Raw genomic sequence first — 18,390 nt, forward strand, 5'->3', positions numbered from 1 at the left:
GCAGTACTGGAGACCTTATCTTCAGAAGGATATTGATACCTGTAACGAAACCTTCCGTTGAAAGATGCTCCTAGCGCTTCCTGAGGACTCCAAACACGGCAGCAGACACCACAACCACCGCAGACTCCACAACCCCCGTAGCTTAACTGGAGTCTCGCCGTCTTCCTTCCACCCTGTATGAACCTCCAGCATCCAGGACCGTGTGGGGAAGACCTCTCCTCCAAGGAGAGCGTAACAGGAACAAGCTCCTAAAAGAGCTAAATGATTCAAGCTCAGGGGAGTATGCAGAACATAGCAATCCCCAGGGTGAATATAGCTGTCCCCTCCAATCACGAGACAAGACTACGTGTTGAGGGTCAAGAAGAACTGAGGTTTAATGACACACACTCTTTTATGCAATTCTCCCCTGCAAGGGAGAAGCCCACAGACAATTATACATTACCCAATCACACAATGGTTACATCCCACACATCTCCTCCCCTTAGCCTGAGAGGTAACCCAATTATCCGTACAGTTTAAAACATACTTTTTACCCAACTTTCATAACTCTAAAACTGTAAATCCAATATTAATATTATTAATCTGCACATTCCAAATACAAACATACCCAAAAATCATTTGAATCCGTTCAGCCGTTCGGGAGATAGGTATAAGCCACTTTTGACCAACCGCAAGCACATTTTCATGCCCAAAACAGTTCCATGGATTTGGGTTGTGCGGTCGGTCTATTTTACACCGAGAAAATTACTAAGTCCCATTCGAACGGGACTTAGTCTTCAGTCGCAGTGTCGAGTAAGGTAGCAGGTATGGGTCAGCGGTGTTCGTGCAATTGGGTAGCCGAAAACAGTTCCATAGATTTGGCTGCACACACCGCTGACCGCGTTCGAATAAGTTAAAATGGCTTCGACGACTTCGGCACTTCGGCTGCATCCGAAGTGCCAGTTTAAAGTACAAACCCTTTCTTTGTACAACACAGTTAAAGGGCCAGAAACAGTAGAATATAAGTCGGCACTTCGACTGCATCCGAAGTGCCAGTTTAAAAGTACAAACCCTTTCTTTGTACAACACAGTTAAAGGGCCAGAAACAGTAGAATATAAGTCCATAAGCCCCAACTTAGTTCCTTAAAGGGCAATACATCCCAGGGCCATAGTCGCAGGGAAGGAGGCTAGCAATCAGTCCTCTCCAATGACCAGTGGCAAATGGCAGTTTGTCACAATACCTTAGAGAGAGTTCAGAGAAGGGCTACTAAACTGGTTCATGGATTGCAGGATAAAACTTACCAGGAAAGGTTAAAGGATCTTAACATGTATAACTTGGAGGAAAGACGAGACAGGCTTTGATAGAAACATTTAAATACATAAAGGGAATCAACACCGTAAAGGAGGAGATCATATTTAAAAGAAGAAAAACCACAACAAGAGGACATAGTCTTAAATTAGAGGGGCAAAGGTTTAACCCCTTAAGGACACATGACGTGTCTGACACGTCATGATTCCCTTTTATTCCAGAAGTTTGGTCCTTAAGGGGTTAAAAATATCAGGAAGTATTACTTTACTGAGAGGGTAGTGGATGCATGGAATAGCCTTCCAGCTGAAGTGGTAGAGGTTAACACGGTAAAAGAGTTTAAGCATGCGTAGGATAGGCATAAGGCTATCCTAACTATAAGATAAGGCCAGGGACTAATGAAAATATTTAGAAAATTGGGCAGTCTAGATGGGCCAAATGGTTCTTATCTGCCGTCACATTCTATGTTACATGTATTAATTAATCCCCATGCCTGCCGCTCTTCCCCATGCCTGCCACACCTAGCTTTAAATCCCTTGAAATAACTGTTTATCTCTACCCCTCCTTAGGCCCAGATCCCCATACCATCTGCATACAAGCATCTTCAATTCTACGTGGTTTAACCCACCCATCCGCCCACCCAGGTTCCCCCTAAATTTATAGCATGTTCCTCCAGCTGTTTAAAATTCTCACTCAATTCCCTATATATTTTACTAATAGCTGCAACTATCTGTTTACTTTTTTGCCATCACTTTCACATTTCCCCTGTCTCTTGTCATGTAACTAACTAATTTGTCTTTTTTTGCTAACTTAGGTCCCTTTGCTTAATTTTTATTTGTAAATTCCGAAAAAAAATAAACATTGAGGAAATCAGCTTGACCTTTATCCTCTTACACATACCTACCTTTTTTTGTTTTTAATCTATCTAATCCTTGTTTTACTTTCCTTTTCTCATTTATATATCTAAAAAAGTTGTATCCCCCTTTTTTACTGACTTATATATACGTTATATTCTGCCTTCCGTGTGTGCTTTGGAGGTTCTTATAACTTGCTTTGCCTCTTTTTTTGCCTAATCTTTTAGATCTGTCTATCTTCCTCACTCTGGGATATTTTTTTTTAAATATTTTTTTCTCATTATACCATGTCTCATTAACAGCCACTAAATCTACATTCACAGTTGTTATTATTGCCACAAGTTCATGGATCTTATTCTCTAAACTGTGAGCATTTGTAGACTTATCAACACAGCCGCCACAGTTACTTACTGTCCTTGTTTGGGGGGGCAATTGGATTGGTGTTTTATCACCCTTTTGTCCCCCATCCTAGTTGAAATGATTCCTAGCAAAACCTCTGAACTGCTCACTGAGAACATTTGTTCCCTTTTGAGAAAGATGCAAGCCACCTTTTTGTACAGTTATTTCCATTCCAAATTGAGCTACCATGAGAAATCAATTGCTTTAACATCAACTTTTATTGTTATAGTTTACATGACCAGTTTGTTGGGTAAAGTGATGGAATAGAAGTGCTATATCACAATTTTATCACATTATTTTTTCCTTTAACATATTGGTTTTGCTTTTCTTTCATTAGAGTGATATTCTGTTTTATCATTAACAGTAACTATTTAAATACACATTTTAAAATGTTGTGTTCAAGGCTTATTTATTTACAAAGGTCTCATTTCAGTTTCTGATACCTTGCCAGAAAGAGATTCTGTTCATATGGTGGAAGCTAGAGTGGACATTCGTAAACTTTTGCAGTTTCTTGCTGGACAGCAAGTGAATCCTACTAAAGCTATATGCAGTGAGTATGTTAATTTCTTTCCATATGTTGCAGTGAGTATTTTAATTCTCTTTACTATATGTCATGCTTCTTTAGGCTTAGAATAGCTGACTTGCAAAATGTTTAGATTTCAGCTTCTTTGGCCTTAAATTTGAAATGTACTGTAAATTCTTGACAGCCCTGATTTTTAATTTTTTTTGTCTTTATTAAAGATTTTTGTTTTTCACTACATAAATATATAGCACGTAGGCAAAAAAAAGAAAAAAATAATAACTTTAATAATCCAGTTGTGCTACTAAGCAAGTATTACATTAAACAATACATGAGAAAAACTAATACGAAAAGAGTGGGTTGCCAACAAGAATGCAAGGTCATCTGAGTTTATTAATTTAATTCTCCAGACTTTCAGACTCCAGACTTTCAGACTCCAGACTTTTCAGACTCCAGACTTTTCAGACTCCAGACCCATCAGACTCCAGACTCCAGACTTTCATCCGTTCGTTTATAAACATACGAACGCAGCGTCGTTCGGTACTTCCATACTCCCGAACTAGACCGACCCTGATGACTAAAAATTATGGAACTAATCCTGGACTGAATTATGCCAAACAGCCGTTGAGAAATACTTTAACCCCATGGCGATCCAACTGTATTTGTGAGATCTGAGCGCTTTTCGGATATATTAAGCGCTCAGATCTAAGCTATCCGGGGATATGTTAAACATAGGGATTGATTTCTAAATAATATGAGTTATGTATTTTTATGTGGTTTTGTTACAGTTTTAACTGGAGATAATTAAGCTACTACGGCCACTTAAGCCAATTATCTCCAGGATGGAGGGAAGGGTTTAGAAAAATGCATTTTGTAATGATTGGTTAATGTTACTTGTGTTTCAGTGCCCCACCAGGTCCAGTGGGTGTTCCCTGGCCTGGAAAAACGTGTATAAAGCTGATGCATGTACCCATTAAAACCAGTTTTCTTACCCTCAACTCGCAGCCTTGACTCATGTTGTAGGGAAATGTTAATCACCAGCTCTGCTCACAGCTACAAGAACCTTCTACACGTCCAGGGATATCTGTATTTGCTGAAGTGGGACTCTTTGCTGCTCTCCCAGCTCGGGGACAAGGACATCCAGGCGGTCCAACCCTCAGCTAGCCTGGGGCAACTGTAACAGTCCTTTCAGCTGATTGGTTGTTGCTTGGCTTAGGCATGAAGTTTGAATTCACAAGGACTTAACCAAGCAACTCCATGGAACTACAGTGCCTTGCAAAAGTATTCACCCCCCTTGGCATTTTTTATATTTTGTTGCCTCACAACCTGGAATTAACATGGATTGTTTGAGGATTTGCATCATTTCATTTACAGAACATGCCCACAATTTTGAAGATGTTTTTTTTTTTGTTTTGTTTTTATTGTGAAGCAAACAACAAATAGGACAAAATAACATAAAAAGTCAATGTGCATAACTATTCACCCCCTAAAGTCAATACTTTGTAGAGCCACCTTTTGCGGCAATCACAGCTCCAAGTCGCTTTGGATAAGTCTCTATGAGCTTGCCACATCTTACCACTGGGATATTTGCCCATTCCTCCTTGCAAAACTGTTCCAGCTCCTTAAAGTTGGATGGTTTGCACTTGTGAACAGCAATCTTTAAGTCTGACCACAGATTTTCTATTGGATTGAGCTCTGGGCTTTGACTAGGCCATTCCAAAACATTTACACGTTTCCCCTTAAACCACTTAAGTGTTGCTTTAGCAGTGTGTTTCGGGTCATTGTCCTGCTGGAAGGTGAACCTCTGTCCTAGCCTCAGGTTTTACAGGTTTTGTTCAAGAATATCCCTGTATTTAGCACCATCCATCTTTCGCTCAACTTTGACCAGTTTCCCAGTCCTGGCTGCTGAAAAACATCCCCACAGCATGATGCTGCCACCACCATGTTTCACTGTGGGGATGATATTATTATTATTGCCATTTATATAGCGCCAACAGATTCCGTAGCGCTTTACTATATTATTAGAGGGGGGATTTAACTATAAATAGGTCAATTACAAGAAAAGATGGGTTGAAGAGCGCCCTGCTAAAACGAGCTTACAGTCTATAGGAGGTGGGGTATAAAACACATTAGGACAGGAAATTGCAGTCAAATTAGGTGGGAGTGAAGCAGAGTTGGAGAGAGTAGAGAGTGCTGCCCTTTAGGAGAGAGCAAGAGGCAGGTATGTGAGGTAGAGGTTAGTCAGGAAGGCTTTCCTAAAGAAATGGGTATTAAGGCACTTCTTAAACAATTAAAGACTAGGGCAGAGTCTGATGGCAGTAGGCAAGCTTTTCCATAAGAAGGGAGCCACCCGCGAGAAGTCCTGCAAGCGCGTGTTGGCCGTACTGGTGCGAGCAGCGGACAGAAGAAGGTCACGGGCAGAGAGGAGAGACCGAGAAGGGGCATACTTATGGATCTGTGAGGAGATGTAAGAGGTGCTAAGATTATTCAGTGCTTTGTAGGTATGGGTTAGCACTTTGAAATGACTCCTATAGTATACAGGAAGCCAATGTAAGGACTGACAGAGGGGTGAGGTGTGAGAGGACCGACTAGAGAGGAAAATCTGTCTGGCGGTAGCATTCATTACAGACTGTAGCGGGGCAATACTGCTATTGGGAAAACCAATTAGGAGAGAGTTACAATAGTCAATGCGAGAGATTACTAGAGCAGAGCACCTCAATGCTCTTTAGTAGCATCTTGTGTAAGAAAGGGGCAGATGCGGGCGATGTTTTTGAGGTGGAATTAGCATTATTTGACAACAGATCGGATGTGAGGCTCAAAGGTGAGTCCAGAATCAAAAGTAACACCAAGATAATGTGGGCTGCTATGGATACCACCAATCTGAAGGGAGAGCGAGAGAGGAGGATTAATATTAGGATGAAAGACATGTTCTGTTTTGCAACGATTCCGTTTCAGAAAGCGGGAGGACATCCAATCAGAGATAGAAGAAAGGCAAAAGGTGTCACGTTGCAGGACATCAGGGGAGAGGTCTGGGGAGGAGAGAGATATCTGGGTGTCATCAGCGTACAGGTGGTATTGGAATCCGAAAGAGGTTATAAGTTTGCCAAGAGAAAGTGTAAAGAGAAAATAGAAGGGGACCAAGGACAGAGCTTGGGGGACTCCAACTGAGACAGGACGAATGTTGGAGGTATCATTAGAAAAGGAGACACTGCGTGAGCGTTGGGAGAGATAAGAGAAAAACCAAGAGAGGACAGAGTCACAGAGACCGAGCGATTGAAGAGTTTGGAGAAGGAGAACATGATCAACAGTGTCAAAAGCAGCGGAGAGGTCAAGAAGAATTAGTATGGAGTAGTGACCTTTGGATTTAGCTGTGATAATGTCGTTAATGACTTTGATAAGGGCAGTCCCAGTAGAGTTGAGGAGCGGAAGCTGGACTGAAGAGGGTTAAGGAGAGAGTTGGAGTTGAGGAAGTAGGCCAGATGGGTGAAGACTCTTCTTTCAAGAAGCTTTGAGGAAAAAGGGAGCAGGGATATAGGGCGATAGTTAGGAGAGGATGGGTCGAGACATGGCTTCTTTAAGATGGGTACTACCGTAGCATGTTTAAGGACAGCAGGAACAGTGCCAGAAGAAAGAGAGCACTTAAAGATGTGTGTTAAGGAGGGCACAAGACCAGAGGAGAGAGATCTGATAAGGTGAGACTTGACAGGATCAAGCGGGCAAGTGGTGGGGTGAGAGGAAAGGATAAGCGCAGCCACCTCTTGTTCAGTAGCCTGGGAGAAGGTTGGAAGGGTTGGAGAGGCATGATCCAGGTGAGGTTGAGAAAGTGAGGGGCAATGTGGTGAGAATTCTTTCCTTAGTTGTTCAATCTTGTCAGTAAAGTAGCATGCAAAACTATGGGCTGTAAGGTTAGCTTGGGGGGTGGCCGCAGCAGGGAAAAGAAGAGAGTTAAAGGTATCAAAAAGACGCCTGGGATTGCGAGAGCATGAGCGAATAAGAGAAGAAAAGTGTGACTGTTTGGCAAGGGCAAGGGCTGTGCTGTATGAGCGCAATATGAATTTGTAGTGTAGAAAGTCTGACTCGGTGTGAGACTTCCTCCAGCAGCGTTCAGAAGAACAGGAGCATCTTCTGAACGCTGTACTGTGCCACGGTTGGGGACGTATTCTCCTCGAGGTGCGTATTTGGAGAGGGTGTTCTTTGGGTGATGTGATGTGTTGGGTTTGCACCAGACATAGCGTTTTCTTTGATAGTTGAAAAGTTAAATTTTAGTCTCATCAGACCAGAGCACCTTCCTCCATACATTTTGGGAGTCTCCCATATGTCTTTTCACAAATTCAAATAGTGCCTTTTTTTTTTTTTTTTTTTTTAAAGTAATGGATTTCTTCTGGCCACTCTGCCATAAAGCCCAACTCTATGGAGCGTACGGATTATTGTCTTCCAATGTACAGATACTCCAGTCTCTGCTGTGGAACTCTGCAGCTCCTCCAGGGTTACCTTAGGTCTCTGTGCTTCCTCTCTGATTAATGCCCTCCTTGCCCGGACCGTGAGTTTTGGTGGGCGGCCGTCTCTTGGCAGGTTTGCTGTTGTGCCATGTTCTTTCCATTTGGTTATGATAGATTTGATGGTGCTCCTGGGGATCATCAAAGATTTGTATATTTTTTTCTAACCTAACCCTGACTTGTACTTCTCAACAACATTGTCCCTTACTTGTTTGGAGAGTTCCTTGGTCTTCATGGCAGTGTTTGGTTAGTGGTGCCTCTTGCTTAGGTGTTGCAGCCTCTGGGGCCTTTCAAAAAAATGTGTGTATATGTAATGACAGATCATGTAACAGTTAGATTGCACACAGGTGGACATATTTTCACTAATTATGTGACTTCTGAAGGTAATTGGTTGCACCAGAGCTTTTTATGGGCTTCATAACAAAGGGGGTGAATACATACGCACATGCCAATTTTCTTTTTTTCTATTTCTAAAAAATAGTTTTATGTATATATTTTTTCTCATTTCACTTCACCAACTTAGACTATTGTGTTCTGATCCATCACATAAAATTCAGATTAGTAAAACGTTGTAGCGGGATTTAAGGAATTGGCTCCCTTATGTGTGACAACTATTGTAGCGGGATTTAGGGAATTAGCTCCGTTATGTGTGACAACTATTTTATAGTGACATTTAAATACACCTTTATGTTGCCACCACACGGGCTAAGAATGGCTGTATTTTTTCCTGACTTCTACTAGTCGGTTTTTGGACAGGAGACACTGTAGGATTCCATCGTTATTTATTTGGTTCCTTAATTGTAGGGGACTATGGGATCAGTCCGATATACGATTTAACACTCGGTACACCCAATTATTTATTTGGCTCCTTAATTGTAGGGGACTATGGGACCAGTCCGATATACGATTTTACACTCGGTACACCCTAGTGTCCTTTCTAGTGTCTCATAGGGAATGTGAGGATTTATACTGTGTATTTAATCATGTTCCCCATTGCTTCATAGAGGTCTATTTGAATATTCTGCCTAAATTGGATTTTCTCTTCTGGCATTTTTCCAGGAGATTTTGCATTGTGGTATTCTACTGTTCTAGTGACCAAACACGAATCGCAACAGTTTCTGGTTTTCTAACATTATGATCTATAGATAATCCACAGGTGACTGTTTATAGATTGCAACAGTATACAGCTACAGAATTGCAACATTTTCTAGTCCTTTCATTTAGTGCTCTAGATTGAAACTATTTGGGACTATATTCCCATAATATGCATCACTATCATATCTATATACAAGGTGATGCTCCTTCATGGTGAACATTTTTGTTTCCACTTGAGCAGTTGGTCTAGTCTTTTTAATTTTCTTTTCACATCTAAGACCCACTAGGTGGTCTTTCACTGATCTTTACGCTATTCTTAGTGTCTTTTCTCTCTCTTTTTTATTTGATTATTAATACAATTTGATCATTATTATGTGCAAGTTTTTCTATTGTTTAATATATAAGAGGTAGTACTGGGGAGGTGGTTGTTGTCCCACGCAAAAGGTGTAGATGTCGTTGGTCGCCTCTGAAAGTGCCCGGGATCGGGCCCTTCCCAAGCGATTGATATATTGTATCGCTGGTACGTTGTCCGCGCGCAGTATAATACAGCAATTCAACATGTACTTGGCCAAGCTCCTGATGGCAAAGGAGCCCGCTATCCGTTCCAAGCAGTTTGTGTGTCTCCAATTCTTCGTGAAGCCATGGGCCCCCCTGTAGAGGTGTCTGCGCAGTGCACCACCAGCTGGCATCCGATTCTACCACGAAGTCTGGTTAGGGACCAAAGATAGCTTTCCCATTCCAGGCTTGCATATGGAGGAGTCACCACCTAAATTCGGTGCGCATTTCTGCGTTGACTGGTATCACCTGATCGTACAAGTATCCTGCTCGCAGAAAGTGTGCCTTGAGCCGTTGCATGACTCTGTAATGGAGAGGTCCTGGGTATATCACATGGATGGAGGCAGAGAGCAGACCTGGGATAGGAGTCTAAGTGGTATGAGGTCCAGCCGTAGCATTTTCCAGATCTCTTTTCAGATGGAAGCAATCTTTGACCACGGTAGGCACGTCGTGAAGTCTATTTAGAATCCCAAGAACTGAACCTTCTCCGATGGCGTGAGGGACAATTTTTCTCAATTCACAACAAAACCCAGGTGTCCAGGTGTCACGAGCGTGGGCTATAGGCCCAGCCGAGAGAGTGGGGAGAATGTGGAAGTGACAGGGTTAATGACACCAGACCCCTGGTTACCTGTTGCTAGTCCCAGCAACCACTCAATTAACCCTTGCAATCCCTTCTACACTAACCCCCTAGTACACACTTTACTGCCACCACCAAGACTTTAAACCCGGTTGTCTTAGGTTACCCCACACACAGGAGAATTATAGAATCACAGTTCTACTTTTACTGATCAAACACATATAATTAACCCTTTTTGGTAACTTGTTTACCTGAGCTTTCCTCTGGAGAGTGAAGCTCATAAAGAACAGAGACACAAGCTGATTAAGTAAACATTTAATCTGACAAAAAAGATTCACAGTGCTGAGTACAAAATACAGAAATAAATGACATACAGATAAAACATTTCAAAACAGTACATAAAATAAAATAGGAGAAAACACAAGAAATTCCTTACATGTATTTACCCCATATAGAATTCTTGTGGGAGTCTTAGATGGTGTAGGTCTCCTAGAAGTTGCTGACCAAAGAAAAAAATAAATAACTGAGCTCCCTGGATAGTCCAGCACCCTCATTATATATCTAAACTAGTTGTTTCTCATTGGGCAGACCCCTGGGGGGGGGGGGGGGGGGTGTCAGAGGGCAATTCCTCTATGCAATTCCTTGTGTCCAGCTCTGGTGATGGCTATCTAGATGTTTTATGGTCTAGGCCTGGTGCAAGATCAAAGACCACAATAAATGTCATCGCAAGGTTTACAAAAAAACAACAACTCTTAACATATCTCAACACACATCCATATCATCTAAGTTAATTAGACACCGGACACCCATTGCGCGCAGATGCGCCATGACTGGCTTCAGTAGTTTTGTGAAACACCAAGGTGCCGAGCTCATTCCGAATGGCAGGCAGGTGAACTGGCATGCGGAAACGCAGGAATCGTCTGCAGGAGGGTGTGATGGGAACCAAGGTAAGCATTATTGAGATCCAGATGAGTGAATTAATCGTCCTTCAGTAGGAGTTCGTGGAGTAGGTGGATGCCCTCCATCTTGAAGTGGTGGTAGATCACATATGTGTTCAAATGTCGGAGGTTAATGACTGGTCTGAATTCACCTGTCTTCTTTTGTACCAGGAAGATGTTCGTCTTCGGGACCATCTGGACCGCGCATTTGGAGATTAGAGCTTGTATCTCTGCGTCTATGAGGAGTTCCTGAGCTTCGGAAATCTTCAAGGGGATGGTGGTCGCGATTGGAGAGGGGTGGAAGTAAATTTTATGACATCCCTGCACCGTCGGGATAGATCCTCCTGTCGGGTACCCAGAAAGGGTTATAGTACCGGTACTTTACTAAAGGCTCACCCAGATAGTAATACAGGGTCCGCCCCTGGGTATGTAGTGGCAGTGCAGGCAGTAGAGGGTTAGGCACATGGAAGCTTAACTGTCAGTATTTTAAATATGCTTAGCAGATGGCACAAACAATGTAAATCCTTTATCAAGTCCTTACTTGTTGGTAAGGATACACGGTGGGGCAGCATAATGCCTGTGAGGAGGAGGGAGTCCCTGGAGTCCGTACAGTGTATCTCAGTTCCGGCAGTATTGGCGCTGGCAGACCGTCAGAAATTTGGAAAAAGATGGCCGCCGTGCACGAGGCCCCACCAGGAACAACTTCCACGGTCCGTGTGAACGGCGGGTAAAACGCCCCGTGATCCCCACCACCCTCCCACCGTTCAGGAAAAACAAGCCGCGTGTGGAGCGAGACCGGCGACTACCCTCCCGTGAGAAAGCCAGGCCGCCCGCCCGGACAGGCAGGGATAGTTAGAGGCAGAAGGAGAGATGTAGTCGGACAGGGAACAGAGGGGGCAAACCGTGATAGAATAGTTATAAGGGATAACCGGTAGTAATGAGCAAAGTAAATCCAGATCATCAGGTAAAATGTAAGAGAATCAATACTCTGACCTATACGCTAGCTGGAGCAGCAAAGAAATAGGAAGAGGCAGGCACCACAGAGACATACGTAGAAACGTTTCTTGATTATGATTGGTTAAAACTTTTGAATTATCTGTGCTGTTGGAGTTGTTTAGTAAAGAAAGATTATGCAAATATTAGGCCTCCTGTCATGTGGTAAAATCTGTGTTTTTCATTTTTAAGATTACATTTTTTTTTTAGTTTAAACCATAAAGGCAGTTCAAGGATCATGCAACCCTTTTTTTCCCTAGGCTTTTTCTTTTTTTCCAGTCCCCATACAAGTGTGAAAATATCTTTATACTCTGCTACCTCTGTCTCTATCTAGTACCAGGCATCATCTCTTGTTTTATTCTAATGATGAATTATTGGAAAACCTAGGCCTCATTCTTTAATACCTTTATATAGTAATCTCAAACTAATATACATGGTATTAGTTTGAAGTTTCTTTGTATCAGATCTAACCAATGTGTTGAGAGAGTCAGAGGGAACATGCTAAAAAGATAAATCCATTTTAGTAAAATATAAGCTCTAATAATATTGATTCTATCATACCAGGAAAATTTGTTATGTGTCCTCTTAAACTGATTTACAAGCACACAAAATGATTCAAGTATGGAATATCTTTCAATACATTTTCTTGAAAATAATAGCCAACCATTCTAGACTACAATTCTAGATTCTCATTACTTTTCAAGATATAATCATCCATTCGCCAAATGGATCTAACGTTTTTAATAGTATTATTTAGTTAAAAAAAAAAAACATGCTGTGATCTGAACAAATGTTATTATAAACATTATCTTCCTGCGATGGTTCTCTTGAGCCTGCCTCTTTTTTCATAGTTTCAAATAATGTCTGCCTCCTATAGCTTGAATTCAGTCCCTGAACATTCACAGATAGTAGCGTAATCATTAGAAATCAGGGTTGATTGTACTACTGCTTCATTTGCATAGAAACATAGAATGTGATGGCAGATAAGTCTGCCCATCTAGTCTGCCCAATTTTCTAAATACTTAATTAGTCCCTGGCCTTATCTTAAGTCTAGGACAGAGATAGGCAACCTTCAGCACTCCAGATGTTGTGGACTACATCCCCCATAATGCTCTTGCACCCATAAGGCAAAGCATCATGGGAGGTGTAGTCCAAAACATCTGGAATGCCAAAGGTTGCCTATACCTGGCCTATACCTGGTCTAGGACATGCTTAAACTTCCTCATTGTGTTAACCTCTACCACTTTAGCTCAAAGGCTATTCCATGCATCCACTACCATCTCAGTAAGTTATACGTCATGAAATTATTTTTAAAACTTTGCCCCTCTAATTTAAGACTATGTCCTCTTGTTGTGGTAGTTTTTCTTCTTTTAAATATAGTCTCCTCCTTTACTGTGTTGATTCCCTTTATGTATTTAAATGTTTCTATCATATCCCCCTTGTCTCGTCTTTCCTCCAAGCTATACATGTTAAGTTCCTTTAACCTTTTCTGGTAAGTTTTATCCTGCAATCCATGAACCAGTTTAGTAGCCGTTTTTTGAACTCTTTCTATCAATATCTTTCTGAAGATACAGTCTTCCAAGTGAGGTCTCACCAGTGTTCTCTACAATGAAATGAGCACTTCCCTAAGGCTAATACCTCTCCCTATACAGCCATGCATTCTGCTAGCAATTCCTGCTGTTCTATAATATTGTCTGCCTACCTTTGTGTCATCTAAAATAATTACTCCTAAATCCCTTTCCTTAGATATTTGGGTTAATAGGTTACCAAATATTCTATTCGCTACCCTTGAGTTTTTACGTCCAAGATGCATTATCTTGCAGTATTCAACAATAAATGTCAGTTGCCACAGCTCTGATCATTTTTCTAGTTTACCTAAATCATTTTCCATTTGGATTCTCCTTTTTAGAACATCAACCCTGTTGCAAATCCTTGCATAATTAAAGGACCACTTCAGCTCAATAAAGTGGTCTGGGTGCCAGGTCCATCTAGGATTAAGAGAAAACCAATAACCAAGAGTGGCTCAGTATAAAAACTTTCCCACTACTTGGTAAGAGTGTAGCACTATAAATGTAATCCCAAAGTGCTCAAACGAATGAATACACACTTACCCCTCAGGGGGAAACAGAGGGTATTTATGGAAAAAAGAAAAAACAAAGAAGCAAATAGAATACTGTAATGGTTACAGAGCGTGGTTTAGATAATTATACGTGAAATTAGACTCACATTTTTTTAAGAGCCTTTTCTATGGTATAGGCTCTAAAGACTTTTGCATCCGTGCCATTAAGGTAGGCAGCCGTACCATTTTCCTATGATCTGTCCCTTCCCTTTCCTCTTGACCAGTATGGATCTCCAGGAAAATGGAGAGAGAAGAAAAAAAAAAAACTTCTGGCTGCAGACTTTTTTGAAACCAAAGTGCATAGTGCAATATAAATCGGAAAAAAAGGGAGGTGCTCGCCTTTTTAAGAGCCTTTTATGAACTGGCTCTAAGTATTTCTGGCATATGTGTCTATTTCTAAGGGTGACACTCCCCTCAACCGGATCCAAGATGCAAGGTAGAGGTAAGTAAATTCTCAAGGTATTTATTAATCAATAAAAAATAGAAGTTATTAAAATTTTGTCACAATACTATTAAAATAAAAAAGAAGAATAAATACAGTACAAGTTGAATCTCTTCCTCTCCTCCGTACCAAGACGCGTTTCACCTCCGATGTCGGCTTTTTCAATTGGAATTAAGTTTCTTTTTACTGTCCGGTTTAAAAATGTCTATTCCCGCCTCTTCTCCTATTCGCCAATCACTTTTCCGAAACACGAGAAAGTCAGCTGTTCCAAGTTGCGGCTAAGATCGCTGTTACGTCACTTCCGGTTTGTACTGCCACAACGTCATTTCCGGTTTTACCATCAGGACTACATCTCCCGAGATGCTCCTCTTTGTAGTCCTGATAGATGCATTTTAACAAATGCTTGATAGAGAGTTCATAAATGTTCATATGTTCTAATTCTGGAGGTAGTATAGGCTCATAAGAGCGAGTCATTATTTAAGATTGGGGAGCACAAAGGGGTAATAATACAAAGAAAAACAGCCTATTGTAAGCTTATAAGAGAGGCAAATATGTAAAATATAAAAAGGATGGAAATCAAATCTGATTAAAAATCTGCATATTGAGTGAATAGAATATCTTAAGATCTACCTATTTATAATACATATTAGTAAAAAGTCCCCAAATACAATATATTTGTATATATAGTCAACAATATGATGAAAATAATATTAAATATGAAGGCTTTTTCTCCCGCTTGCTGGTTCATCTGCGTCCTTCGAAGCATGATGTATTCCTGCACATCTGCGAAAATCCTGCTGACCATCTCTTCAGATGGTATGCTTGGAAGTAGAGCCACCCTGCTCCTGTATTCCTTCTCAAATTCATTTGGCTCCTCCTCTCTTGGAGGTGCTGCAGCAGCTGCTGCTCTTTCTCCTTCCATTAGTTCTGCGATTAATATAGCCTTTACCTTGTTGCTGGCTATTGCTCCTCTTGCCTCCAGTAACTCTTTCAATGTACTTCGCTTTAAAAGTGCATAATTCGTTCCCATTCACCGGCCGTTCGTGGGTTTCCACGTGTTCCCAGGTTCCGGTTTCATCCAAATTAGCTAACTCACGAATTGCTGCTTCTTTTCCTTTATTCGTTTTAATTTCTGCCGAACGTTGCTTTGCTGGGTAGTTTAAATCCTGTCGCTTGCCACCAATTGTAGCGGAGAGGTAGTATAATCCACGATATCTCCGCTGGGTAACAGGAACAGCATAAAATAATCCAGGCAAATAAATACTGCATACAATAATCCTGGTAGCGTTGCAAGAATCCTTCCCTCCCAAGAACTAGACGACACATAGGCTGGGAGTCAAATCAGCTTTTAATCAAAGGTCACAGTATTTATGGGATTCCCCATGCAAGGGGTTTCCCTACTGACATTACAGGGGTTGTACAGTAGGGGACTACATGGGGAACTGAACAACCTGGACATTTTTCCCATCATGCACTGCTGTACGAGAGGGATACTCCTACTAGAATATACAGTTAAGTGGATTATCCCTCCGTGCAGCAGAACTGACATTTTACACGAAAATACACAACTTTTATAATATTCATCACATTTGAGCGAATGGACGTTCGGTAGATAGCTGGGGTCTGAGCGCACATTTCGTGAAAGTACCGCTCAGATCCCAGCATAAATAACCGAACGCCGCACGAAACCAACAATATGTTTAAGTTACCTTCAAACTACCGATTGACTTTAGGGAACCACGTTACCAAAGGACAGGGGCTCCCGAACGGCTTGGAAGTCCAGCGGTATTCGTGCCGTCGAGTAGCCGATTTTAGTTCCAGGCACTCGACGACCAAATACTGCTGAGCGGGGGGCCAAGCCGCATGGCGGCAAACTAACAGGGCTCCGAGCCATAGCCACAAAGACTGCATAAAAACCGATTAAGATTGGCCCATATGGCCGGGCACCAACACAAAATCAACAAGAGAACTACCTCAGCTCCGGATCGATACTTGATCGATACTATTTGTATATTTTACCATTCCTGGAAAGGACTCTGGAATGTGTTACTTTAGCCCTCTGTCTAAAACATGTTATATGATATGACTGAACACTGGAAAATAAATTGGCTCCTCAGAGAGTGACTGCCCATTAAATTAGAGCAATAGCTACCTCTTGGGGATTGTACCACAGAACATTTATGGAGCAGCACTCTTGGACCTTGGTCCTCCCAATACCCCTTCACACATTTCTATGTTTATTTTATACCTCAGCCTTTGTTATTGCAATCTTTTGTGTATGGATTTTCTGCAATAATACCTGATTCTTTTTTTTTCTCATTGAATGGTGACAAAGCCATCCTCCCTTTATGGGTTTGCAAGTGCGTCAAATCTCCTACTCTATTTAATTTCCTTTTCTGAGCTTTCTTTTATCTCTTCTTCGGAGATACACAAAATGCTGAGGTATCATGGGAGATAGAGATAGAATAAAAGAAGTGTTCTAACATCTAAGGAAAAATCCAGTGTGTAAGAACCATTTTGTGTGTCACTACCATCTACTTTGAGCATTTTTTTTTGAGCAGAGTTTTGAGCATTAAACCTGAAAATACTATATGCTGCATATTAAGTTTAAATATAGTCTCAAGTCCAAGATGCTGTGCTTGTCGGGCTGCACAAGCTTAGGGCTACATGTGATCATGCAGCTCCCCTCAGGTTATGCATTCCTGAAAAGGGAAATCTTGCAAACTGCCGCTGTCCGCTTCATTGGCATGTCGTTTTATCAATTCAATTGTGATAACATCGCATCCACACTTAAACTGACCGCGTCAATCATTTTTGTGTTGCAGAGGTGATGTGGACAAATCAGAACATATGTTAGCCTATATAATGGTAATTTGGGCCCTTGTTCAATGTCCTATCATGGTTTCTGCCTTGTTACACGTTAGTGCCTATATTAATGTCTCTCAATCTATTTTGATATTGACATTGGCTTGTTTCTGACCTTGATTATTTCTGGTATCTTGACCCGGCTTGTTATACCATTTATCCTGACCTTGGCAATACTGAATTTGTCTTTATCTTTCCTACATTAAATCCGGCCACTTTAAGTCCCGGTAATACGTCTATCTAGTACCTCTGTATGTGTGAGTCGCCATTCCTGTAAGTTGCGGTACGACCTAGTGACATATAATTCCTAAGCAGAAAATAGCACTGGCAGTTACCTGATTTGGTTTGATTTGCAACACTGTCTGTTTTGCTGCTTCTAATGGCAGAAGGAGAAATACACATTTTTACAAAAGGGAATCACCTGAGTACATGAAGATGAACTAAAGGTTTTCATCTTCCATAGTATCTGCTGCACTCTTCTGTTGCCCAACAAACACATACTTGCTCAACATAGGAATGTTATCACTGACATGAATGCACTCATGATGCAGGAAAGCACATTGTAGTGGTTATTGTACCTGTGGTGTTAAATACATCTGTTCTTTGACTCCCTCTTGTACCTAAAGGACAATACAGTATATTTATTTTTCTAATATTTCAGAATATATAATTATGTGTAAGAATGTTTTATATTTCGTCAGTTTGTGACTTCTATGTTGTAATGCATATTTTTGTTTTCTTCTCTTGCAGATATTGTTCATAAACGTATGATACATTTTCTTTTATTACATGAAGATGTTTCCTTGCAGTATTTCATCCCTGCTATGGCCTGAAGATGTCATTTAAAATATTCAAGTGGCAAAATAAATTTAACCCCTTTGTGACGAGACCGTTTTTCGATTTTCTTACCGTTAAGGACCAGGGCTCTTTTTACTTTTCTGCTGGGTTTGTGTTTAGCTGTAATTTTCCTCTTACTCATTTTCGGTACCCACACATATAATATACAGTTTTTCTCGCCATTAAATGGTCTTTCTAAAGATGCCATTATTTTCATCATATCATATAATTTACTATAATAAAAATGATAAAATATGATGGGGGGAAAAAAAAGTTACACTTTGACTCCCCAGAATCTGGTACACATCTACAACCGCCAAAAAAACACCCGTGCTAAATAGTTTCTAAATTTTGTCCTGAGTTTAGAAATATCCAATTCTAACATGTTCTTTGCTATTTCCAAACCATTATTTTT

The 18,390-nt window shown here is 41.0% G+C and overlaps 1 protein-coding gene across 5 annotated transcripts in view; it reads left to right on the plus strand.

Annotated features, from left to right (window-relative positions):
* Nucleotides 1-18,027, plus strand: part of HUS1 (HUS1 checkpoint clamp component) — a 191,632-nt gene extending 173,605 nt beyond the window's left edge. For 3 of the 5 annotated variants that reach the window (XM_063450627.1, XM_063450623.1, XM_063450625.1), the window contains 2 exons: nucleotides 2,972-3,088; nucleotides 17,889-18,027. In XM_063450627.1, coding sequence (XP_063306697.1) covers nucleotides 2,972-3,088; nucleotides 17,889-17,971 — 200 coding nt within the window. In that variant the 3' untranslated portion in view covers nucleotides 17,972-18,027. Of the gene's footprint in view, nucleotides 1-2,971; nucleotides 3,093-17,888 lie in introns of all 5 variants that reach the window. The other 2 variants (XM_063450626.1, XM_063450624.1) reach the window with 2 other exon arrangements.
* The last annotated feature ends 363 nt before the right edge of the window (nucleotides 18,028-18,390 follow it).

The sequence above is a fragment of the Pelobates fuscus genome, chromosome 4 (assembly GCF_036172605.1).
Source record: "Pelobates fuscus isolate aPelFus1 chromosome 4, aPelFus1.pri, whole genome shotgun sequence".
NCBI lineage: Eukaryota > Metazoa > Chordata > Amphibia > Anura > Pelobatidae > Pelobates > Pelobates fuscus.